Source organism: Aedes aegypti, chromosome 2, assembly GCF_002204515.2.
Source record: "Aedes aegypti strain LVP_AGWG chromosome 2, AaegL5.0 Primary Assembly, whole genome shotgun sequence".
Taxonomy (NCBI): Eukaryota; Metazoa; Arthropoda; class Insecta; order Diptera; family Culicidae; genus Aedes; species Aedes aegypti.
Genome location: NC_035108.1, coordinates 358585196 through 358612830, shown reverse-complemented (window position 1 = coordinate 358612830; position 27635 = coordinate 358585196). Strand labels below are relative to the sequence as shown.

The 27635-nt window shown below is 35.8% G+C and overlaps 1 protein-coding gene across 3 annotated transcripts in view; it reads right to left on the bottom strand.

Annotated features, from left to right (window-relative positions):
* LOC5572014 (serine proteinase stubble) overlaps positions 1-27635 on the bottom strand; it is a 143356-nt gene that overhangs the window by 60078 nt on the left and 55643 nt on the right. The window contains exon 1 of one of the 3 annotated variants that reach the window (XM_021846422.1): positions 149-1416. The exons of 1 other annotated variant lie outside the window; for it this stretch is intronic. In XM_021846422.1, coding sequence (XP_021702114.1) covers positions 149-482 — 334 coding nt within the window. In that variant the 5' untranslated portion in view covers positions 483-1416. Of the gene's footprint in view, positions 1-112; positions 1417-27635 lie in introns of those variants that run through there. One more of the 3 variants, XM_021846421.1, reaches the window with a different exon arrangement.

Here is a 27635-nt window from a genome sequence, read left to right as displayed (position 1 = left end):
GCTACAGGAGCTTCTACCACAATGATGACCGAAATGAGCAGAATTCAGACATGCTTGATGTGAGCTGAATGTAATGATATGCTCTGAAAAAAGGCTCTATAAACATTCTTACTATCATCTGGTTGGTTATTAGTTAAGCGTTTCATACTTCTCCCCAAAAGCTCCATAATCGAATTTGATCCATAGTCGATATTGCCCCCGAACTGCTGCCTCTTCCCCAGCGCATCCAGAATCAGTATATCCTGCTCCTGTTGCGGCGATGGAGTCCTTTCTGCCTGCACAACTCCCACACATGCCAACACTACGCAGACGACAACGAGCTTCTTCATAACGGTTTCACTAGACCACTGGCACCGGGAATAATCCATTCCCTTTCGTTTTCCACAAGAAGCACCACTATTATGCAAAAACTGCTTGTGTGAGAGAGTTTCCCCTTGCTGCCAACTCCACACCGCAAATCTCTTCGATTCACTGCTCTTCATTGCCAAAATTACGAAATCGTTTGCACCCGGCGACACCAAAACACAATGCCCAGAGAAATGAAAACGAATTGACACGGTTTTGGGCCCTCTGTTTTCCACCCCCGAAAAAAAAAACAGCACAAGAAACGAGACAACGGAAAATAAGGCACTACACTGTTGCGGTTGAGTCGTCCGTTATGCAATTAGGTCATATTTTGTTTCGGGTGTAAACTTTTTCACTTTTCTTCGCTGAGCACCTTTGCAATACCGCACCGTTTCGAACTCAGACTGCGGACTTCTTGCCTGGTTGTGCTATTACATTATCTTTTTATTAAACTTGACTGACTTGCACTGGATGGAAAGCCATTAGCCGGAGATCGTTTCCTATGGCCTTTTTACACAACACAACGTTACAGCCGACGAAGGCGACGACCTAAGGGACTTTTGATCCGCTAACGGTGGCCACAAAGACCAGGGAGACAATGAACCCACGGACGGATAGCTTAGGGCCTGTGGGCAACTACTTGCGCAAGACGACTCTGATGAGAATTTTATCTTCTTTCTCCCCCACTTCGCATGCACTCATACACATGTGCCGAACCGCCACGGACAATTTCACTTTCGATACTGTCAGAAGAAACCGGGGCTGCAACGGGCCTAGTGGAGGTCCGTATCTTGCATGACCGCAACGGCGACTTAGGGCGACACGGCAGACATCAGGCTCCGGTTCTTTGTTTCTTCACGAGCAATCAGTTTTGCCAAGGGCACCTTTCTTTGCGAACTCCCCCACAAGACGACGCCGACGACCTGACGATGCAGTATTCCACCCCCAGAGGGCGACTTTGTGCCCAGTGCCGCGAGCAAAACTACGTAGAGCGAGTCTCACGAAGACGTCATCGAACGAAACGACGTCGACTCGGTCCCAAACGATCTCCGTGGCGGTTGAAGGTAAACTGAAAGGCATGGGTCCTACGTTGGGGTCTCGGAAGTCTGCTTAGTGCTTGCTGCTGCCAGAAAGTCTCTGCCAGCCGTTTTGGACTCTCGTCTTGACTAGAAGAGAGGAGGCACGAGCACGAAGCATTGATACACAATAAACCATGTGCGCGCGAGGGAATAAGTGCAGTGCTAGGCTATAAGGCGATGCGCGTATGACTAGAGAAATTTCTTTGGCGCTGCATTCAGCAGGGATGATGGGCGATGGACCAGTAAGTGTTGCTAGTTTTTCTATTTAAATTAAGAAATTCAGCTTTTTCATAGTTAGCAGGAAATATTGATAAACTGAAAATTTTGACAACGGAATCGTTTTTGGCGGTACCGTAAAACGGGGTAACTTTGATAGTTTTTTCGAAGAAAACTTTAATATTTATGCATGCTGTTTCAAAGAATAAAAATTTATATTTTTAAAACAAGTACTGGCATCCTAGCTATCGATTGCAGTCGATAGATTTCCAAAAGATTTATTATGAATGGATATATAATTTTTCATGTAATCGAAAGTTGGTTTTCTGTTTTTAAAAGACAATTTACACCGTCTTCAGCTCAAGGCTGCACAGACTGAACGATCACAAACATTAGGCAACGGACAACACTAAACACCCAGTAGCCCAGTGATGAATTTTCCGTTTGACGAAAAGTTTTCACCGACTGGAGCGGGAATCGAACCCACACTTCATGGCACAATACGTCTACACGACTGACGCCGCTATGCGCACGGCCACGAAGCCTACTTGTTTTGGGGTAACTTTGATAATGGAGTATGAATCGAACAAAATTGAATGAATAACGAACATTTGTAGGGCATTGCATACTTCTAGGCGTTTAACGTTATATGGAAATTTCTGACTTAGATTACAAAAATGGTCCCAGTTTGTGAAAATGCTATTCGCTAAGAGATTTGAGACCGTATTCAAGTTCTATGATAACTAGGCTGCCAAAGATAAGTGGCCAACTATTGAAAACTACATCAAATAGTGATCGTAGAACAGATTGTTTGTAAGCGTTTCGAAAATGGTAAAATTGTGTCAGTTTTTAATATTCGAATAAAAAGCCTCAAATGCACTTGATTTCAATGAAAAAAGCTTTGACATGAAGTGTCATACTAATACTCTTTACTTTTGCATTTGTTTTGCTTAACTGATTAACAGAAACTTCGTTATTTCGTTTAATATGTTGTGGGTCTCGCATTATCAAAGTTACCCCGTTTTACGGTACTGCTTTTAGTGAAAAATACATTTTCCTTGATCATATAATTTGCAGAGCTTAGGTTACTGCTCAATTTTTACAAAACCTAAATTCTTATTAGCTCACCATTCATGCATTCAAAATATTCCTTCGATAAATTTTGATTCGAGCTTCTTACTAGGAGGGACATTCCAATCAATGTTACCCCATTTTACGGTACTTTTTTACGCAAAAGTATGTAACATCATTTTGCTTCAAATGCCGAACACTGTATTAATCCTGCCTCATATTCCGAATTCAAATTCCAAACACCACGAATAATATCATTTTTTTTCCTTCAGATATCTCAGTACTCAGTACTCCCTCGAATCTACAGAGAAATATTGTTGAAAGCTCCACGAATACTTTTGCTTTTGAAATTAGCATAGCGGTACAGGAATTCTTTAAAAAAATATTTCTATCAATTATTAGCAGAATCAACATTTATTTATTTATTTATTTATTTGTTACTAAAATTTTGAAAGAGGGAAAAACCCCTTTGAGTGATTTCCATTGGAAATCTTTCTCAAAGAGGCACAAAACCTCTTTATCTTTTCAAAAAAAACGTTATACCGTTTTGACTCATATTCCGAACACTTAAGGACAACAGTGACTTCAAATGCATCTGATTGGCATAAATTGGCTGATATTTGTGTAAATTTTAATTTCTTAGCAAAGTCTAACTGTTAGCTGTTGGGTGTACCAATAATAATGTTGATTTTATTATTTTTTGTATTATTTTAACATAAAAGTATGGAACAACAATTTGACTCAAATGCCGAACACTGTGTTTATTCTGTCTCATATTCCGAACACCTTGATTCAAATTCCGAACAGCACGATTAAATCGTATTCAAATAAATAATTTCGCATATAAACTTAGCTGAGCTTGTTCTACTGGTCTCAAACTAGAGGATCACCACTACTCCCATGGTAAAAATTTTATTGGAGACGTTAAAATTGAATTGCAATTGAATGCCATTTCCTTGTTATTTGGTGACATATTTCAGCGAAACATTTCAACCAAATCGCCATACAAAAACCGAGTGTTCGGAATATGAGTCTGTTCGGAATTTGAGACAAAACGGTAAATCAAACTTAAAACTAAAGGCTCACACGGTAGCAGAATCCACATTCTGAAATTGAATTTTTGTGCAATTCCTGGGGGCAAGGGAACACTGCTAGATTCCAAATAAAATTTCCAAAGGAGATTCTGGAGAAACTCCATGAGATTTCTTTTAAACTTATAAAAGATGTTTCAATTACCCTATAGCCGTTCATCTTTGGAAAAAAAAAACATTATGAAATTACCAAATTAGGATGATAGTGTTGTCTAATAACACAGAACACCTAGATATAAGAAATGAATGTAATGTTTGGAATGATACTAATAAAGAAATTAAAAAAAAAAACATTATGAAAAATTTTCTATCTGCTTTAACATTTTGTTATTTTTTTTTTTTTGTTCTTTCTTCGCATGACGCTATCTTGAGGAACTTCGTACAAAAATTTTTCCATACTCTAAAAAACAACACTGTTCGGATTTGAACCTGTTTTTGAAGCAGTCTTTTTCTTGGTAGCAGCTCAAACTGTAATTTTTATATTTTAAGTTATTTCACAATTATCTTATAAAATAGGACTACTAACAACAATTGGTTTTATCTTCTCTTTTTCAACACCATCGTTTCCGTATAGCAATCCTTCATTCAGAAACTTCTACTGTTTATTTTGATTTTCTGCTCCTGTTTATGTTCGCAAAATAATTATTTATTTTTGTATTCTAATTCAATTATTTTCTTATTACTTATAAACATACAGTTTTTTAATCTTCTATTTTTTTTCTTTTTCAGGTCACAGCCTTCTCGGACAGCTTGGTAGGGATAGCAACATTGAATTCAATTAATTAATTAATCAATTAATTAGCTCAATAAAGTCGATAATAATGTCATATATCTTACTCAATGATGTTTTACTGTGCTGCAAATACAACTCATCAAGCTTCCCCACTGCTATTCATTTTAATTAAAACTTCAATCAATCTATCGCACTTTCCTAATGGCCGATTTTTCGAGCTACTTTTTCTTATTTCTGTTTTGCTTTTGATCTATGCCCTCTTCTCTATTTACCTACCAAAACAGCAGCAAACAATAACCAGGATGAAAAGGTAGAGTAGGCAAACCCATCCATCATTGCTCGGCAATGTTGGTAAGTACACTGGGCAACATTTGCGGTATTAAAAAACACTCTAAAAAAAAATCTAAAAGAAAAGAGTAAATTCAATGAATTAATAAAAATCGCAGCATTCTTTACTTATGGTTTCGGATTTCTGAAAGTTCATCGAGAATTCCTCAACAAGTTTTCAAAGTAACGCAAGATTTCATTTCAGTAAAACTAAGCTACATAGAGCAAAATTAATTTCAGTAAAATCCTACATTACGAATATTACCACAAGACATCTTTGGCAATGTTCTTCAAAAATTAACGCCAATATTTTCGCGGTAAACACAATATTGAAATAATGGAGGTCAGAACAACGGAGGGAATGCCTTCGTCGATACTGTGGAGGTTGGAAACCAACCAGCCCCTACTTTGAGAGAGGTTAAGGATGCAATTCACCAGCTTGAGAACAATAAAGCTACTGGTAAGGATGGTATCGGAGCTGAACTCATAGAGATGGGCCCGGAAAGGCTGGCCACTTGCTTGCACCGGCTTATAGGCACAATCTGGGAAACAGAACAACTACCGGAGGAGTGGAAGGAAGGGGTAATATGCCCCATCTACAAGAAAGGCTACAAGTATGATTGTGAGAACTTTCCCCATTCTAAATGCGGCCTTCAAAGTATTATTCCAGATCATCTTCCGTCGTCTGTCACCTGTAATAAACGAGTTCATGGGAAGTTAACGCTAGAAGGTGTTATGCGGAGAGCCGGGCTCAACAGCCGGGGTACGATTTTTACGAGATCCAGTCAGTTTGTTTGCTTCGCGGATGATATGGACATCGTCGGCCGAACATTTGAAAAGGTGGCAGACCTGTACACCCGCCTGAAACGCGAGGCAGCAAAAGTTGGACTGGTGGTGAATGCGGCCAAGACAAAGTACATGCTAGCTGGTGTGGCCGAGCGCGACAGGGCTCGCCTAGGTAGCAGTGTTACGATAGACGGGGATACTTTCGAGGTGGTCGACGAGTTCGTCTACCTTGGATCCTTACTGACGGCTGACAATAACGTTAGCCGTGAAATACGGAGGCGCATCATCAGTGGAAGTCGGGCCTACTATGGCCTCCAGAAGAAGCTGCGGTCAAAAAAGATTCACGCCCGCACCAAATGTACCATGTACAAAACGCTCATAAGGCCGGTAGTCCTCTACGGGCATGAAACGTGGACGATGCTCGAGGAGGACCTGCAAGCACTTGGAGTCTTCGAACGTCGGGTGCTTAGGACGATCTTCGGCGGTGTGCAGGAGAACGGTGTGTGGCGGCGAAGGATGAACCACGAGCTCGCCCAACTCTACGGCGAACCCAGTATCCAGAAGGTGGCCAAAGCTGGAAGGATACGATGGGCAGGGCATGTTGCAAGAATGCCGGACAACAACCCTGCAAAGATGGTGTTCGCGTCGGATCCGGTTGGTACAAGAAGGCGTGGAGCCCGGCGTGCGTACGATAGTATCGACCGCATAGAGCTATGGAAAACCATGGACGAGAACAGCTTTCCCGGAAAGCTCACGAGATTGATAAGAGCGACGATGGAAGGTGTGCAAAACTGTGGGAAGGTTTCAGGCGAACACTCCAGATCGTTTGGATCCCGCCGAGGAGTACGACAAGGTGATGGACTCTCGTGTCTGTTGTTCAATATTGCGCTAGTAAGTGTTATGCAGAGAGCCGGGCTTATCAGCCGGGGTACGATTTTTACGAGATCCAGTCAATTTGTTTGCTTCGCGGATGATATTGACATTGTCGGCCGAACATTTGAAAAGGTGGCAGACCTGTACACCCGCCTGAAACGCGAAGCAGCAATGGTTGGATTGGTGGTGAATGCGGCCAAGACAAAGTACATGCCAGCTGGTGGGGCCGAGCGCGACAGGGCTCGCCTAGGTAGCAGTGTTATGATAGACGGGGATACGTTCGAGGTGATCGACGAGTACGTCTACCTTGGATCCTTGCTGACGGCTGACAATAACGTTAGCCGTTAGGAGGGTCTTTGCATTGTGCAGGAAAACAGTGTGTGGCGGTGAAGGATGAATCACGAGCTCGCCAAACTCTACGTTGAACCCAGTATCCAGACGGTGGCCAAAGCTGGAAGAATACTGGAAGTATTCCGGACAGCAAACCCTGCAAAGATGGTGTTCGCTTCAGACCCAGTCGGTACAAGAAGGCGTGAAGCGCAGCGAGCTAGGTGGGCAGAACCGAGGATGGAGTGATGCGGCCACGAACCGAGTATTGAAATAAATTAATAAATGAAAATGAACAATATTGAAAAATCTCCATCCAAAAAAAAATGTTTGATTTTTTTGCAAGTAGGAGAGACATGATTTCAACATTAATCTGTACCAAGGATGGAAATCTAGTGATCATGACAAGATCCATGATGCATCGCGGTTGTTCTTTATTCTGCGATCATAGCAAAAACGATTAACCTTGTGTCTTCAAGTTATCATAACACGTTCTTACGTTCCGTGAATCATTCTGCATATGTGCAAACCGAAGTCATGATTTTTGGAGGATTGTTGAGGATTGAGGATGTTTGAGGATTTACTCCGAGATTCTCCGACTTCTGGTATGCAATTCCCAAGTAAGAATTTCAATGCTTCCTAGTCTTAGATGTTATTTGTTGAGGTTTTATTATAGATGCATTCAATCCTAACAGATTTAATGAAGCATTGATAAGAGCTAAACGGTCTTCTCAGTAAAAACCACTTTAGAATGCTTTGTAGATACCTACAAGTGATTATGTTAAAACTTATTTGCCGGTCAGAATTGTTGATAACAAATTGCATTTTGAAGAAGCTGTGTAGTGTCTATTAAAATCTATACAGTCGAAGCTCGTTATAACGACAACTTTTATAGCGACAAAAGCTCTCTATAGCGACATTTTTCGATCCCTTGAAAAATGTTTTGATGTTATAACTATTCCCTATAATGACATTTCTCTATTACGACGGTCCCTTGCGATGTCGTTATAACAAGCTTCGACTGTACTTAAAACTTCATCTGGTTTGTCTTAAACAAGCCAACGATAAAACCCGTAGGACTGCACAAAGTCATGTTATAGCCTTCTCAAAACTCAACTTGTGATTACCGATTTCATTATGTCGATAATGGTAATAAAGTAGACAATTATGAGTGAATCAGGACATGAAAATTACAAATAGTCTTCTCGTGGAATTATCTGACTACCGTGTGTAGCATTTTTTCCGTGATTGCTCAAACTACCCGTTCTAGAGAGATAAGTATGCTGCACACAACAGCTGAGTTAAGGACTGTTCATTTAATAAAGTGGACACCTTGTGCATGCTATTTCTTTTTAATTTATCAAAGAAATCGCAATCGGTTTTCTGTACATCGTTCCAGTTGTACAATATTGAGATAATAAAAAATCCACCAAGATAATTAAATTTCACACTAATAAGGCTCAACGTTCAGAACAGTCGATTTTTGGAGGTTATCAAAAACAATGATTATTAGAAATTGGTTGAAAAAATCGACAATCTATATTCTTTATTTTCAAAAAAGGCTTGTTTCTCAAAAGAATTATTAGGCAGAAGCTTGCTGAAAAATATCAAGTTATTTTTGGAGCAGCAATTTTCCAGATATCATAAGATCATTTTTAATCGATTTTCTTAGAGAATAATATTTTAAATTTAAATAAAATCGATATGAGTAGAATTTTTAGGTTAAAAGTACGTCCTGACGGAAGTGCTGATATAGTACTGATATGACAAATAACGTACGACCTCATAGAGTTGCTAAGTTAGTCTCCACGTCACATTTAAAGCGGAATTGAAAAACTAATGCTTCATATCCAGAAGACCTTCCAAAGCACAATGACAATCATCAAAGTTGGGAACACTGCTGTAATAAAATTGAATCTATTTTACATGTATAATTTTCATAATATGTTATTCTGAGATAACTTATCAAAATATTTGGAGAAAAACGCTTGAAATATGTTGTAGATCGATAAATATGCGCGCACGATTTTATAAGTATGAGATTTTTTGATATAACGACCATAAAAAGAAAAATGTATATCTAAGAATGCGACTAAAACTCAAGATTTAGCTCTATTTCATACAAATATAGTTTCTTTAGTAATCTAAACCAGTTTTTAACACGCATTTTACTTAACGTTTTTGCTGGGAGTGAAAGAATGGTGTTTTAGCAAATTTAGCCATAGAACATCAATCACTAGAGCGATCTAGTGTCAGAGAATGGCGCAATATTTTTGATATTTCTGAAGCTCTATCCTGAGTATAATGGTAAAGGATGCTTACATACAGTTTGTTCATAAAAATGAGGATTTTTGTTATGCGAAAAATAATCCTTAACTTTGACGAACAGTTTTTCTAAGAAGTTTTTGGAAAAGCTATTTTGTTCTTCAACCAAAAGCATTCTGTAAGATTATATATTTTTATAACATTTTAGAATGATAGTTGAACGATGCGCAGAAAACCGATTACGATTTCATCAATAAATAAAAAAGATATAACATAAAGAAAAGTGAAAAAGTGGCGTGATCCTTTAGTTGTGTTTGATCCTTCGACCTTGACGCTTGCTCCGGCGGGGGCCGACGATGAGGGCAGGATCAAACATGTTGCGCATCGGTCGAGTAAGTGAAAAATTGCCGTGTTCGATTAGTTCTTTTTGATCTTTCGAAGTTGACGCTTGCTCCTGGGCAGTGCGTCAAGAAAGCCCGAGCAGTCGTCAGTTGTTTTCCCTCTCGGGTGGCGCACCTATTTTCTCTGAGTGGTTTTATACAGCCGAGCAAACGAGTGAAGCTGAAAGTGGATTGTTGCTGCTCAAGGATGACGGATCAATTGGTGAGCTCGTTTCATGCTATTATTTCTAATCTATAAAATATGTATGACTGCTTCTTCAATCGTTACAACGGTGAGACGTAAATATGATTTTTCAAAAAACTATGAAAGGTTCGTCACTGTGAGTGTCGACATAAACTCTGATTCATAAATTATTTATGTCTAATTTTTTTTTTATTTCGAAACATCTTTTTCTCTTTACTTTTATTTTTGTAATTAAAAAAACATTGAATGGTTCGACACTACGAGTGTAGACAAGTGAAAGGTTCACTTTATTCAACAAACTTTGCAAGGTTCGACACGTTAAGTGTCGGCATAATTTTTCTCTACATAGATATTGTTCATATCAAATGAAAATATTATATTTACATATAAGCATGTCTACATCTCACCAATAATTATTTATCATGGTCTCATCGCTTATCAAAGTGAATCCTGTGGCCCAACGGTCCTCCCCATTAACAAACATCCCTCCCAGTATCCTTTGTGGAGATGCAGAGGCAAACACGGTTTCCAAATAGCAAAGGTTACACACTAACATTCCTTCTCCCAATCCCACCTGACTGCAAGGACGTGGCCGGCGCCGTTATTGACCATGTATGAATCACTTTAGTATCCACTTTATAAAATGAACAGTCCTTACATGGAAAAAACTTTCATTTTTCCGACACTTAAATCACTTACCGTTTTCTGCATTAGTTCAATCGATCAACCACGGGCATTAGCCTAACTATGAAATATTCCAGTAGAAACATAATTGGACACACAACGAAACGCATTTAGTTAATTAATTTGCACCATCAAGCCGGCACTTCCGATCTGTTTACCATTTCGACAGCACTGGCTTTCTTGAGTTTATTGAGTTTAAGCCAATGCTCCCAAAAAACCAATAAATCTTAGTGCAGAATTAATAATCTGATTTAAGAATATTTAAGCCAGTGAAGGGCTTTGCGTAAGGTTTTTTAAGATCAAAAGCACTCGTTGATGATTATATTGAACGGAATTTACACCAATTGATCTTAAACCGTCACAAACGAGACCAGTAAGATTTAAATAGATGGAATCCATTTTTATTGTCGTCGTTTCGGGTTCATAATTACATTATGTGTGGGAAATTTCTATATTTGGATTGATACGAGCATGACATCATTCTGAAAATGGAATGGAATGGAATATTATATAGGAAATTATGATGTCAAAATTGCGCAATTCAGAAAGGAATTAAATAAATTATTCCGATTCAATTTACAGTTTTGTCTCAAATTCCAAACATGACCCATAAACCCTTGCAGTGATTTTTCAAAGAAATCTACTTCATAGGATGATCCATTAATTTATAATTCATACTCTATATTAGAAAATATCAATTTAACCCTTTTAAATCGTCACTTTTCGTAATATGTTCAAAATATGAGACAAAATAATAGGCTGAAATTAATCAACAAATTTCTCTGTAAGTTCTTCCAAAACTTTTTTTTGTATTTTTACTCGAGAAATTCGATATACATTGGATATGGATATGGAAAATTATTTCAGCATTTTATCATGAACTCTTCCAGTGGCTCTTTTCAAGGAGAATCCAGTCATAATTCGTGGAATGCTCTAGATATGTTTCTAAAAAATCGTACAGGTATTCGTTAAAACCCCTGAAAAACAATCTTCTCGGAATATCTCTTGCAATTTCATTAAGGTACCGCGGGGCAAGTGGGAACTAAAAAAACGATAGTTCAAACGAATCGTTCAATAAAATTTTCAAATGTAAATATTTTTCAAATCCAACAGCACAATCACATTTTGGCAACATATTTGCTGGTGTGTGCATGAAACTGATCGAATAACTTCGAAATTGTGAAATCCTTGGAAGGAAGTTTTAGAATGAGCCATTTGACGCAGTTACCTCGCTAAACGGGGCAAGTGGGACACATACAGTTTAATACGTCAATCCACATCAGTAAGTCAACCATTACAATAATAGGATTGATGAATCATAGATTTTTAATTTCGAGTACATTTTTGATGTACATAAGGGATCAACCATAAAATACGTAACGCTTTATGAAGAAAACGTTTATATAATAGTATGTCACCTTCCATTTAATATTACCTGAAAATTTCTCAAAAAAAAGCGTAAAGAGGAACTAAACCTGTTCAAAATATATCATTTATAAGTTGTTAATAAAAAGTTAGAACATAAGCAATCAATAATTGACGAAATTATTAATATGTTATGTTATTATTTATGTGCATAGTAGAAAACCGTTTAATCGGGTGGAATTGTTTTCTGTCACTACTAAATTTTGCAGAAATAACAAATACAGTTCAAATAAAATAGAAAAATAATCGTTCTCATGCTGCATTTCAAATTTCATCTCTTTGTTTGTTCAATTTTGAAGTCGTATTTCAAAAATAAAAACCAAATAAAAATATATAGAAGAATTACACATTTCTTCTTCTTCTTATGCAATTAAGTGATTTGAGATTGATCTTTTTTAATAAAAAATATTTGTTTTAATGTTTTAGTGCTACTCTTTAGGAAAATGTATAAAACGTCTATGAAAAGTTTTGATTCTGGTTTTTGTTTTGATAGGTCCCACTTACCCCGGGTACAAAGAAATTTTGGGATAAGTTAGATCATCGAAAATTCCATATGAAATGAAAACATAATACCGGTTTATCGTTAGCAGCTTATAATAATACTTAAAGTTGTTACTTACTGATGGAAATTCGATTTATAAAACAATTATTTTTTGCGGGCCAATGCAAGACGTGAAACGTGTCAAAATGTATTATGCAAGTTGAAAATGGCGCTGAATTGACAACTGTTACATGAACCACATGGTAATAAAAATTATAATATGTTTTGGACCTAATACATTCCTTGTCATTGTATCTTCAACTTCCTAGAAGAATACCACAACGAAAAACTTTTCCTAAGTGAGCTATGACGAAACGCCCCACTTACCCCAGATTCTCACTTGCCCCGGGGTACCTTATAGATTTCTGCAGAAGTTTCCGAGTATTTATCCAAGAACCATTTTATGTACAACTAAGTTTTCTTGAAGAATTCTATGTGGAAATGATAAAATCAGGAATTTCTTAAAAAAGTTCTCTATGATTTTTTCGATGAGTTTTCCAAGTAATTCTTACAAAAAACCTTTAGAGACATTTCAACGGTTTTTTTTCATTACAAAAAATTATGCAAAGATTCCTCCAAAAACTGATCAAATTCCCCAGATCCTTTAGAGAACTCTCCTAGAATACCACCGATAACCCCAACAGGTATTCGTTCAGAAACATTTCCTTGGAAAACCTCTCAAGAAGAGTTCTGCTTTTGAAAAAGGTTTTCTAGTAATTTCTACATGAATAATCCTATTCACACTATCTATTGTATTCGTGAGAAATGTAGTTTTAAAATCTTCCAAGAATTATGAAGGATTTGTTTTTAGAATTTCGTTAAGAGTTTCTCAGAGTGTTCAAAAATTCATAAAAAGAGTTTTCCGGAGAAAAATTCTTTAAAGATTACTCCAATAGAGACGTAATAATAAAAACAAAATTAAAAAAACAATAAGAACTAAATAGGGAAAATAATTGAAAACGTATATATCAATAACTGAAAATATCTGCTAAGTGAATAATATTAATTTTAAATAAATTTTCTCATAAGAGAATACATGATAAACAAAATTCATTATAAATATTTTGCTCCGATATAACGTGACGAAATCGAGATACGTTATATCGAGGTTTTACTGTATGTCTCACTTATCACTTTCTGTAACACATCATGAGAGTCTGTTTATCGTCTATTGCTACAGCTCTGGTTATATCGAAGAGATAACAGTGCATGGTAAAACCCATCTAAACAAGCTCCACACCTGGGGCACCATTGCTATCGGATGTTTGGGGATTGTTTATCATGCCAGTAAAGTTAAACTCCTAATCCCAATGGTAAATAAGTAAATGGGGTTTACCATCATTCTCTTTTTGAGTTTCTCTTTTGCAACTGCTGTTTATCAAAGTTGTTACAACTTGTGATTCATTGTCGATCATGGACCGATACAGATGATATGTTTGTTTTTCGCAACGACATGTTCACATGCTCACTGTGTTGAGGAATACAAATCCTAATTCTGTCGTATGAGATAGCAAAGCTTCGTGTAACAAGATAGAATGTCCAATTTTCCGGCTATTTGCTTTCGGGATTTGGCAAAAAAATTAAGCTTGTCCCGGGATATTACGCGATCTTGGGATTTCTAAGATTTTTAATAAAACCACTTTTTTTGCTGAATTGGAAATAAAATTTCAACTATACAATGTTTAAACAATCAAGCTTAGAGAGAAATATTTTTGTAAGTCTGAAGCTCAAAATAAAAAATAATTATAACATATTATTTGTTATATATGTCCTCATCAAGTAACTTGAGCTTGAGCTTGATTGGCCGCCCGTGGTTGCTACTCCAGTATCGCCTGATCAGCTGCACTTACACAAGTAACCGACCAGATGACTGCTTAGGACTAACAGACACCGTCAATGTATAAGTGCTGGTGATGCCAAATGTGGGGAGGGAGAGGAATTTATGTTCACATATACTGGCCCACTGTAGAGTTCGACTGCATCTATACGCCAGTTAATGCGGGAGTGTATGGATTGAGGGAAAGGCATGGCAGTGAGATTTGCTTTTGTGGTGAGCAGACTGCCTATGTATCAAAGACGTGCTATAAAGATGGAATAATAAAAGCGTTAGGGAAACCGTTTCTTGTCCGTCTCTAGTTCTAGCGTTTGCTATGAACGAATAGTTTGAGTGTGATAGATTAAGAATGGGAGATAGAAGCAAGGGAGAGATACAACTACAGAGTACGGGCCTGGAATTGAACCCATGACTTTCTGCTTATGAAGTAGAAGCGGTAGCTATTAGACCACCAATCACGTCTTAATATATGTTCGCATCAACTTAAATTTACCTTGAATAATTACTTATTTACTCATTACCAAGTGAATAGTATTAAATTTAAAATATTAAAACATTTATTTTAGAAAATTTGAAGAGTCATCAATACTTTCAAGAAAAAATAAACGCTTTAAGATTATTTGAGGTACTACATGAATCATAATTATTAAAAACTATAGATTGAAATTTAGGTTTAGATAAACTTTCTCAGTATAGTGTCATAAAAATAACTAATGTTGATAAGAAACGCAATAAATATCCTTTGCAACTAGACCATCATTTTTTTTTTATTTACTTGTTTGATAATTTGAACCTTTTTATGAAAACGACCTACTACCTATTCTATTCATTTATGATACTTTTAAATGAGGAAAAATGTCATTGTTTTGAATTCAAATTGAGTAGGTTTTTCAAATTTTACAATCATATTGGAAGTGCCGGTATTCCCGGGACGTTAGAATTTATACCCCGGGAAGCGGAAAGCCCCGAAATTACTCGAATCCCGTTATTTTTTGCCCAAACATTATGGAAATGGATGGTGATTTTGAAAACTTCTGGCTCTTTAATTATTTTGAATGTAAAACTTGTAATTTGCTCTTACTGCTTATTCAAGAGCTTGCTGGAAATATATAAAAAAAAACCGACATCACTTCCCCGACTGAGCGCCCTTGCAATAAACGACCAAATCCCCCTTGACTGAATGGCGGGCTTTGGCATGCGTTGCGGAACTGACGATGCACACGCCACTTATCCCCCAAGAAGGAAGTGCGCGGGAAAACACGTATTTCAGCGAAAAGAAAGGAAATACACCACAATTGATTTTGCGCTATAATTTAACTCCCTCCTTGCATTATTTTTTACCACGGTTTGCTCTATTCACCAGTGGCTTTGATGCATCTATGACCAGACAAACTGTCACTTCAGCTGAATATGTCTGTGGCCTGTGGTAGAGTCTGGTTAAGGTTTGTTTGTTTAACGTAAAACAAACCGCCATTGTCGGTCGAAGCAAAGCGTGGGGAATCGAAGTTTGGGAAGGGATTAATTTATCCATGAATTTCTTGTAACAAGCTGTAGAGTAGGGTGCGGCTTAATTTTTGAAAGTTCTCAGAACCAATAGCTCTTCTGGTTTCAAATCACATAAAGTGTTACTGGACTTGTAAAATTGGCCTATCTATCACAATAAAAACAGCAGAAAATTCGAAAAAAATACGTGGAACATAAACTTTTATGATAATTATGTAAAACAATTTATAACTGAATATTCAACGATAAATAATGTTAATTGTATTCAAAACTGCTGGCAATCTTGAGTAAATCTGAAACATTTCATTATCTTGCATCCCACATTCGCCAATATTGTATGTTTTCTTTCATCTTGGAAGTGAAATTGCAAACAATGCACAATGGTCGGAAAAAAGTGAAGTTTGGCCAAAACTATTTTTATCGCCTTAATCGATGAAATATGTAATCTGAATATGTTATTTGGCGTTTTTGTTGTTTCAGAAGGGGTTATTCACAAATTACGTTACTCAAAAAAAAAAGATTTTTTTTAAATTAAAATTGTTATCAAACTGGGCTGGAAGCACAAATTTTGTTTATATTTGATCAAGTTTGATCAAAATGTATATGAATAGTGATTAAATATATTTTTAATAAACTTTGTATGAAAAATATCGTCAAAATATATGTAAAATATTGAATTATTCAAATAGCTCTAACTTGCAAATCAGCAAATTTCTGCAAAAATTTTAAGGGTTTTTTGTAAGATCTAAGGATGCATTTTGATGTGCAATATTCGAAATGGCGGCGACATGACGCGACAAAAGTTGTTTTTCATGTTCAAATTCATCAAAATTACCAAAGTGTAATATTGAATAGTATTAAAACTTCAACCAAATATTTTTTTTATCCTCATGCTCGATAAAAGTGTTGAACCATAAGCTTTCAGATAGTGGATAACTTTGGGGAAATATTGCATTTCTAAATTATCAATTTTGTGCTTTATGTTATTGTTATATTTTTCAATTTTTTGACTTCAGCCGGTTTGCCGTCATAAAAGTCATAGAAATTTAAATTTTAGTTCAATTTCAATTAGAGATCATAATAATATAACACATGAGGTATATTTTAAAATTTAAAAAATCATAAAAATCTCAAAAAAGTTTTTGGTAGTTTTGGCCGCCCCTTTATATGGAGCCCGACCATTGTGCAATGAATACTCCGTTTACACGATTAGATGATGAACATTCTGTTAAAAATGATGCACATGGATGAATCGACGGCTCGGTCATTCCATCTGCATTAATTATGATTTATTTTCAGAAGTGGCTTTAGTGACCATTTAACTGAACATAATGTATTGACTTTTGGTTGTAAATAGTGAGTCACGGACCAGCATTGGCGTAGCTAGAATTTTTTTCTGGAGGGGGCCTAGGGGGGGCCTAGCAAATACTTCTTTTACAGAAGTAATGCCGGTCCCAATAATTATGGTTCCCACAAATTTCTTAGTTTTAACAGATTTGTATTGATTTTATTTATTTGTTATTTTGTCTCATTTCGTGGCACATGGGTGATGTTTGTAAATTTCAATTTTCGCTACGGAAAACATTTTTTTTTTACAATCCGGTCAAAATTCCTTTAATTCTAGCAAAAAAAAAATATCACAAGGAATGTCCTTTGTGATTCTTCCACATTTTTCAGGTGTTTAACCATGTCCTTTGAAGAGATTCCTCAGAGAATTCCTACGGAAATTTCTTCATGAATTATTTTCGTACTCTTCAGCGCTTTCTTCAAGAACTCCTTAACCAATTTTCATTGAGTTTGTCCTGGGATTCCCACGGAAAAGCGTTCTGAGACTTTCTAATCTCACTAAAATATTTCACGAAGAAACTCTTTCGAATTGTTTAAAAAACTCATTGGGAATTCCGCCACAGTATGTTTTAGAAATTATGTTAATAATTTCTCCTGTAAGGTTCTCTACGCACTTATTACGTATAAATACCAATTGTTAGTTTAAAATATCCTGCAGTTGTTCATTAGCAACTTGTTAAGGATTTTCAGGAATTACTGAAGATTTCTCCCAGAAAATAGTACAAAGCAAGGATTCATTCCACGAATTTTTCAAAGAGTTCGCCTACAGTTTTTATAATTTTGCTTTTATAAACTTCCAAAATCTCCTCTGCAGGATTGTTTGAAAAAATCTCAGCAAAAATTTTCCAGACTTCCTGCATAAATTCTTCCACGTGTTACTCTAAGGATTCCTCGTAATATTCCACAAGAATTCCATTAGCAATTAAAAATAATTCAATTGGAAAAATGTTTATCATGATTTCTTAAAGAAGTTTTCCGCAGATCTGTCTGCATTTTTTCACAGATAATTATTTTTTTGGAATTCTCTAAAATCAATGAGCAATATTCCGTAAAAAACTGTCTCGATTTTTTTTGTTCATAAATTACGAAATGTTTGAATTATTCTAACAATTTATAAAAATCCTAGCGGAATACGTTCAACTGTTCTTTCAAAAACTCTTCCGTGAAAATACTCAGAGAATAGGCACGTAATTTATTCTTACAGAATTATATTATTGTTTCCGTAAGATTCTTCCGAAAAAAAAACAGAGATTTATCTAAGTATTTTCCGAAAACTTTTTTCGTTAAACTGCACTAACGATTTTTTTGGGGAATTTTTTGAAGAAATTTTCATCAGATTTACTAAGATTTTGCAATTCCTTCTTGAACTTCACAAAAAACTTCTACAACAACTATTTTTTGGGTTTTAGAAATAACACCATTTTTTCCGAATTGTAATCTCAGGCTTCTGTTATAAATAATGTTTTGGTTCAAAAATTACTCCAAAAATATATCCATATCTTTAGAGATTGCTATACAAATTCCTTAGATTCCTAAGGAAACACTTACAAAAAAAAAGGTTTGAAAAAACTTTGTTGGTATTTTTTAATAATTGTAGCTTAAATATAATTCGGAAAAAAATACCTTATTCCTGCCGTAAAATGCAAGAATTTAAGAAGTCTGAAACTTGTTGACAATGTAACCTCACAGAAAAGCTTAGGTGGTCCTTGTCGAATTTACTACAAACAATCTTGTTATTTTTTCTTAGTCTTTTTTAATAGAAAATGATTGTTGTTGAAACAGATGGACTTTTTATTGAAAGTAGTACTGTAAAAGTTTAACGCGAAATATTGCCCGTATATTTTTAAAACATTACCAAAGGTGTAATGTGGTAAAATTCATAATGTAAGAATTTAATGAATTTAAATCTTAGGGGAAACTTTAACATTACTTTGAAAATTTGTTGAGGAATTCCTGATCGACTCTCAGAAATCAGGAACGTATACGTATATGTATAAGAATTTTGTATTTTTTCAAAACGCTTACAATTTACCGTTTTAAGATTCTTCAAAATGTTGTTTTTTGGAGTATGGAAAGATTTCTGTACGAAATTTCTCAAAGCATCATGTGAAGGAAGGATAAAAACAAAATATTGAAGCTGGTGCAACAGTAGATGGGCAATGATACATTGAGAGATAATTTATAATCTTTTCTCTAGAGGTGCAATTACATGATAATTTAAACCTTTCTAATGAATTTAAAAATAAAACACAAAACTTATCAAGAAGTTCCTTCGGATCTTCATTAGATATTATCCTTGAAATCTATTCTTTCTTGACTTCTGATTTTCTAGAATTCTGCCAGAAAACATCTAGAAGTTCGAGGGTGGAACAAAAAATGGACTCTGACACACTATCAAATACATTATTTTTAGAGAAGTGTGTTAAGGAAGATCAATAAAAATTTCTTCATGAATATCTTAAAAAATGCTTTCCCCATTCTCAGTTATTTTGCTACATGTTTCTCTACAAATTCTTTTACCGCTATGCTAGTTTCGAAAGCTTAAGTTTGTCTAGGGTTTTTCAACAAATTTCCTCTGAAGATTCGAAGGCAAGAGACATTTTTAAAATCAATGTTTTTTTTCCAATCTGGGGATTTGAATCAACATTTCAAGAAAAAAAAACATAGAAGAATTTTTGACGTAATTTGTGACAGATTTTGGAAACATTTCTTAAGGACTTTGATGAACTTCGCGAAAAAAATTGTAATAACAATTTTGTGAAAACTACAAAAATTCGCAGAAGAATTTCTAGTAGAATTTTCAGCGAAATACCTCAGTATTAGATTTGACAGAATCAATTATTTTTTGGAGAAATTGTGAGGGAAAACTGAACTTTTGAAAGATTGGGTAACATATTTTAGGTAAATCTGAGAACATATTTCGGAATCAATTTGCTAATAAAAAGTAGACATGGACAGGGCAGGAATGGATGTCCAATAGGAAGACTTGTTTTGAAAGGATGAACAAGTCCCACAATATTATTTGACTATTTTCCAAGATATTTGCAAAATTTCTGAAGCCACTAAAATTGTATAAAGAACATCTAAGAGTTTTTTTTTTTAAATATTTGCTAGAAATTATAAGATTTCTTGAAAAAATATTGTTTAAGCAATGAATTTATTCATGCGAGAATACTTAAAAAAATAAATCAAAATCAAAGAGAGAATTTATTGCTGGAATAAAACAATATGGTCGATTTTGTTACATTTCACACCAGGTTAAATTTCTTTCATTTATCTGAAGAAAACTTGGCTATGCCGAAATTTATGAGGATAAAAGAAATCACCGGACACCTCGAACAGGGTATCCTAAAAAAAAACAAAAACAGTGCATATTCACTTGCTTTATACTGAAACAGAATTATTTGGATTACACAGCGTAACAAAAATTACATTTTTGCGTGTCTCAAGGATTAAATTATGTGTCTCTAGTAGATTTGGGGCCGCTGAATCTTATGCCGTTCTCAGAAATGTTCCTGCACGTCACAATTTTTAGCTACAGGTCACCAAAGTTGTATAAAACACTGGTTAAATTGATGTTTACATGAGATTTAAAGTATGATTTATCAAACTTTTTTTTGCTCCAATCCAGCAAGCATGCAAAATAGGATTTCAACTTTCATTTTACACATAATTTGGTTGAAATTGTATGATTAAATTTTTATTAATCGATTTTTTCTACATGCTTGCAGTCTCCATACAATTTTTTTTTTTGTTTCTCTAATATGAAAAAATATAATACTTTTCTAAAACACCAAAAACAAACTTCTGAACATGGATAGTATTATGAACTTTACTGATAAGTGTTGTTATACACATAAAGTTTGAATTCAGTGGCAAATTATTCAAAGAAATTGCCATACAAGCTGGGAAACTTGCATGCAAGTTGGCTGAAATAGTCAAATTTTGCATTTTCAACAGCCAATATCTCAAAAACTAGACGCACTGTGATATTTTTGAAAACGGCAATGGATTCTGCAACCCTTAATTAAGTAAATAGTGGTATTTAGATGCTTGAGGCAAAAACGTGTTCCACAGTGTTATTAAGAAAAAAAAAAAAGAAATTTTAGAAATCAAATTTCCAGGATATTGACGCTTTTTTACACCAAGGTATTTTTTTTTTTGCAACTGAGATGTCGAAAAATTGCGCTTATCGCATACAACGAGAAGCTAGTTCTAACAGCAGTCAATTGAACGACAGCCGGACGGTTAAGCTTAAGGTTGTCGCGCGATTCAACGAACTGATTGATTTGACTTTATTAACGAGATTTTTAGCCCTGGGCTAGTTCATCTCGGGACCAACGGCTTTACTTCCCTTCCGAAGGAAGTCGTCACTATAACTTTTTACGTCATAAGTGACTATGTCGGGGATGGGATGATTCAACGAACTCAGAACCGCCACGCTGATGCGGTGTAACTCAAGCGAGATTTTCTCTCTAACATAAAATAACGTAACTACTGAAGAGATTTTTATCAATAACAAAAGTTATGTAAATTGATTCAGAAGATTCTGCTCCATGTAAAATTGTTATTTTTTTTTTTTTTTTTATTGTCATCAAAAATTCTGGGGGGGGCCTGGAAGATTCTGGAGGGGGCCAGGCCCCCCTGGCCCCCCCTGTTCCTACGCCAATGCGGACCAGGTCGAAAATGGTGACCAGATCACTAAAAAGTGACTCGTTACCAGCCCTGGGTTCATCGTTTTGCAGTGATTTCAATTCAAAAGAGCACACAAACTTTTTGTTTTGAGATCCTTTGAAAAATAAGCCTCACCCTACCGTAGAGCCCGTCACTTTATAGTGATCTACTTGCCGAAGAAAGCATTTCAATTAGCTGCATCGGGTTCGTCGCTTCCACGGCGTTCGAATTTTTCGACCAGATACTTTCAAAGCTGAAACATGTAATCACAGCTATCTCGGAGTAAATTTTCAATTTCTAATGTGTTTCGATGCATCAGAATGTCGTTAGTAACACTTTCGTAAACTGAATTTTCGAAACACCTCCCAAGTCTATAATAAACCGCAACCAGATCTATAATTTGCATCGTGCACCTGAGCGGTTTGTTTGGAAACTGCAGACCGAGAGACCGTCTTTTGCGGTTCCGGTTTGGCCCTGAGTGACACTCTTGTGCAATCGGAGCACAAGCGACTGCAGGCACTATTCGTATCATCAAGAGGAACTTGCTTTTCCCACCCATCCCCGAGCAGTTTGTTAGTCAGTCCAAGCGAGCGAACAAGTACAAGTTCACACATCTAAAACAAGTCAGCTGCCCGAGAGTGAAAAAGTGAATCGGAGGAAAGCCCATAGGCAAGTGAGTGTGTGCTGCAATGCAATAAGGTGCAACATGCCGCGACTTATGATTATTGATGTTATGCCTAAAACTCCGTGGTGTATCACATGGATTTGAACATAGGCGTGTGAGCTAAGTATTTAGTAAAACATAATTAAACTTTCCGAAACAATAATTTTCATCATTATGGACGACACTATCAACATTTTGCAAATGATATAAACAAGGAAAATACTCACCCTACAGCTATAGATAGCACACAGATATGGATCAAAGTTGGATTAAACTTCTGTCAATAATTTCAAAGTTTTCAAAAACAAACACGTTCAAAACCAACAAATTTTAAATGAAAATGTGTTTACTGTATTCTATTCTTTAACTAAAATATATGTTTTCAGCGAATACATTTCATATTTGAGCACAAAAAAACTGCTTTTGAATTTTCGACAATGATTTCGATGAGGGATTCTTGAACGCGTCATGTACTACCTTATGAATCTTGTACCTTTTACTTGTTCGTACCTACATAATTACTGAGCTATAAATACTGGCTGCTGTAGGCGCAGAAGAGGGTGTTTCCGAACGGTAGACTGATTAACATATTATTTTATTCTTTAATTACAGGATATAAAAGAACGGTAAACAGAGAATGTCTAATCAAATAAAGTTTCAATAACGCAGAACACATTTCACTTAAATGAGCCATAAATCTATACAGCATCGCAATGATTCATATTTTGCTTAATTTGAAAGCATGCATGGTGCTTCTTTTTTATATTAAGGAGCTAATAAATATTGAGACTTTCGTTGAAAAACTCTATTTCAACGTAAATGCATATTTATTTTCAAATTTTCACTCCAATAATTTCCACACAAACTTAGAAAAAAATATTGACATTTACGTCATATGTGCTCTCACTTACGTAAATTTAAGTAACAAATGATGTGATTGTCCCATTGAACTGAATATTGCTATGTCGAATTCATTTTTGACCCAAGGTTGGATCTGGCGAAACTCGTTCTGAATCGCAGTTCCAACCATAACCTTATTCAGGTTCGACCAAACTACAATTTGCTTGCCGTTTGGTTTGTTTACGTATTGATCACCGACCCACTTCCTAAAAACAAAAACAACATTAGGATCACAAAAAAAAATCACTTTTAGTATTAGAGTCTTCAACTGGACAGCGAGCATAATTGTTTAATAGATACAAAAAATGGAATAAAAATGTTTAAGAGACGATTGTAATGTAAGACCATATTTCTTGCATTTGATTAAGAGAACACTACTGATAGTAACCTGTATAGGGCTTAGCGATGGGCGATTTTGAATCGATGTTCCGAAAATCGATGTTTTCATTCCGATTAATCGATTTTTTGAATCGATGTTTGGGGCATCTGAAATTGAATGAATCGATTCTCTTTATTCGATTTTTTGATTCGATTCATTTTGTTGAAAATCATGAATATTTCTTAATGGCATGATGAAAAATTAATCAATTTGTTAATAAGCCTTTTGCAATAGTAAATTTGTTCTATTGAGTTTCAGAACTGATTTAATATATTAAAATTTAGGTATATTAAAATTGAATGTAATTGCATTTGGTCTCATCAAACTATATTTTAAATTTGAATTCTATTCGAATCGATTCAAGAGATTCGATTAAATCGGTGAATCGATTCAGCAGTTCAAATGTGAATCGATTCAGTAAAATCGATGTTATAGACAATTTTGCCCAACGCTAATAGGGCTAAGTGGAAGCAAAAATACTGAATCTCTCAGCGCTAAGCGAATACTTAACGGATTCCAATATTTTTTGTCAGTGTACTCGCACACAGATTTTGTTTTTGAAAGTGACCAGAGGAACTCGCGAATATTGCTGTAGCCGGAGTTATTCCAGTGAGTCACTGGGTCAAGTCGGAGCTATATTTTGGGACATGCCAAGTTATCTTTATTTATTTGCCATGAAAATCATTTAAATTTTCCTAAATCATTATTAATGGGAGGTTTGACCTTTAAAATGTACCGGATGTGGCTGCTCGAACATAATATCCGGACAAATCGGCTTTAGATTTGTTGGATACTAAAGATTTGAGTAATTATCTAAAAAAGATACCTAACAAAATAGTTCGCAAAAAAAAGCCATAACCTTGGTACACATGTTCAAATACAAATTGGCCACTCATGATATAATTGAGGTGGCCCGGAGAACCCGAAAAGGGTTATTTGTAGGATCAATCAAATGCAAGAAACATAGTTTTACATAACAATCGTTTCTCAAAAGGTTCACACTGATGCGTTTTCCTCAAATTCTTCGATATAGTGGCCACATTATGGCCGATTCCGAACACTATCTGTGACTTGAAAGTGACCATCTCACAGGGGCACAAAAGCACAAGAACACTTTTCACACTAGTTGACCTAGTGATCCACCAGAATACCTCCGGTGAAATGAATATTCCCGATATCCTCTGGTCACAAAAAGAAACTAGTTATATTTACAAGTATTGTGACAAAAAATAATTGAAATCTTCCAAGTATTCGCTGAGCTGTGAGAGTTGAAGTTTTTTAATGTCACTCAGGCCTATATGGGTTAATCGAACTTGATTCTCGGAAGCAGTGCTGTCAAATGTCATGAATGACACGTGACTTTGACATTTGAGTATTGCTTATATCAATGTGCAAAATGTGTAAAATGTCATCGGAAACTATTTCTTCCTGTGACAGCTTCCTAATTACTATCGGTTCGTCATACTTCCAAAAAAAGAGCTATTAACATTTAAATTTTTCCAAAAATTATTGAACTTCTTTCGCGCTTGAAGGTAAATATCATTCTCTATAATTAAGTTGCTTAAACGAACTTCATGTAAACTATAATTTTCGATTTATTACTTAAAAAAAAAGCTGATTAAGCCGTTTTCCCTTTTATCCGCACTATAAGTTCATTTCACGGCGAAATTCTCTCTCTTGCGCTCTTCAACAAAACTTGAAAACAACGGTGTCAGTACCTGTCAACTTGGACAGGTTTTGGCACCATTGTTTTCAGATTGCCCAAAGGATAGAAAGAGAGCGATTTTGCGATGACATCACCGTGCAATGGGCAATTGGTTGCTTGGGTTAGTGAGCTAGCGACCAGCCAGAGTGGTGCAAACTTTAATTTGAGAAACGCTGGTATTATTGTTCATTGAGCCATTCACTGCGTGCATAAAAATACCTACATACATCTCTGGTCTAAGAGTACAACTACTTATACAAATTCAAACAATATGATAAAAAATATCTTCGAGCTATTTAGTGGTACACCTATAAGTAAATGGAAACCAAATTTAGTACTATCCAGCTTTTTACGAGCACTAATGATTGCCACAAACAGGCTTGCTTTCTGGTATGGTTAAGTCGATTTGACGTTTACAATAAGCCAGGAGAAGTGGATGAACTTGTCAACAAAACAACCAGTTTGGTTCGCAATTTTGCCGCTGAGTGCTGCTAGTGAGCATGTAAAATTGAGCATTTTAAGCATGTTCTATCTTGTGATAAAATATTCGAGACTTTCTAAAATGTTCGAGACTTTCGCAAAGTTGTTCAGAAGGTCAAGGACATCCTGTTTGGTTCGAAATTTTGCCGCTAAGTGGTGCATGTAAAGTTGAGCATTTTAAGTAAGTTCTATCTCGTGATCCTTTTGAGATAGAAAATTGATTTTAATGCAAATTAGTCTCATAATTCAAAAACAAAATTTTATATTTTTGACAAAGTTGTTCAGAAGGTAAAGGAAATCCGAAAGGCAAACAGTTTAGTTCACAATTTTGTCACTAGGTGGTAGTAGTGAACATGTTGAAATGAGAATTTTAAGCTTGTATTGTGACCTGATGACAGTCACTTCATATTCCAGTTATTCATCATAGATTCGCTCCATATCCAAGTGGTTCATATCGGGTTCACTGCATATTCAATTGATTCAGGCCTGAATTGCTTCACTGATTCAAGTATAAAATACTCGATATTCAAGTAGTTCAGGTTCGATTCCCTTAGAATATAGATTATTCAGTTTTGTTCTTCTGAATTCTCAGTTGCTCAGGTATGATTCAAGCAGTTTAGGTCTAATTTACTTCATTTTCAATTGAATCATGTCTTATTCACTTTATATTCAAGTGTTTCAGGTACGATTGACTTTTTTTTCTAGAGATTCAGGGCGTGATTGTGAATCCGGCCAAAGTTTGCCTACGAGAACATAAGAACGCCGTTGATAATGAACGAGTGAACGATTCTAGTGTGGCCAGTGAATCAATTGTCACCCAACACGCAGCAACAAAGACATTGTCACCTTCTATTCTTGTTGCAACAATTTTAGTCCACAACATGAGTTTATCATCACTTGAACAGAATATGACAAAGATCGATCACCACGTGCGCAGCGATTTTCTGGGCTTCGCATTGCAATTTTCGAGAACTTTCTCCGTGTTGGTAAACATTGACACATTATCAAACAGCATCCACAAAACAAATTTGGTTTTGAGTTCAAAATAACTGATAAATCGCGTGTTGAAAAGATTGCAACAATGTTGCGCTCTGTGATTGTCATGACAATTTTGCTTTTAATTGTGTCCTTATCCGCAACAGTTGTGACAAACGGTTGTGAGCGAGCTTGCTTTGTTGTTTGTTTTTCGTCTATTTTGATGACAATTTGATTCACTGATAGTGGTAAGCTCCATCGAAGTTAATACGCGATTGGCGTACTAACTTCGATGGAGCTTACCACCATGAGTGTGGCAGTGCATGCGGTAGCTGAGAATAATATCATTGATTGGCAGAATGCGGAACTAATAAAAAATGTTAGAAAATCATCACATCTGAATGCATGGGAATCAATGTATATCGCCACTGCTGATTCTCTCCTGATGAATGAAGATGAGGCTCCAATAGTTTCCTCTCTCTTCGGTTTGACTAAATCATGAACATATTGAAATTTTTTCTTCTTGTTTACGACGTGTACTGTGCAAAGTACGAATAAGTATGAGTGAATCATCGTAATTAGGCGGACATCGTCCCGTAAATGGGCTAGATCGAGCCCGAAAACGGTCGACTAAAAAGGTAAATTTAAACCCTTTTTTAATCGTTTGTATGAACAATATGTGTTATGTCCGGTCAAGTGTCGCGTTTCGTACATGAAGTTTTTACGTTAGCACAAACCCCCGAAAAAAGATCAAAGGAATGGTTCTTGAATTCTCAACGTTGCATGTTTTGGTTTGAAAAAAAAAGTAAAGATAAAGGTTTCCGCC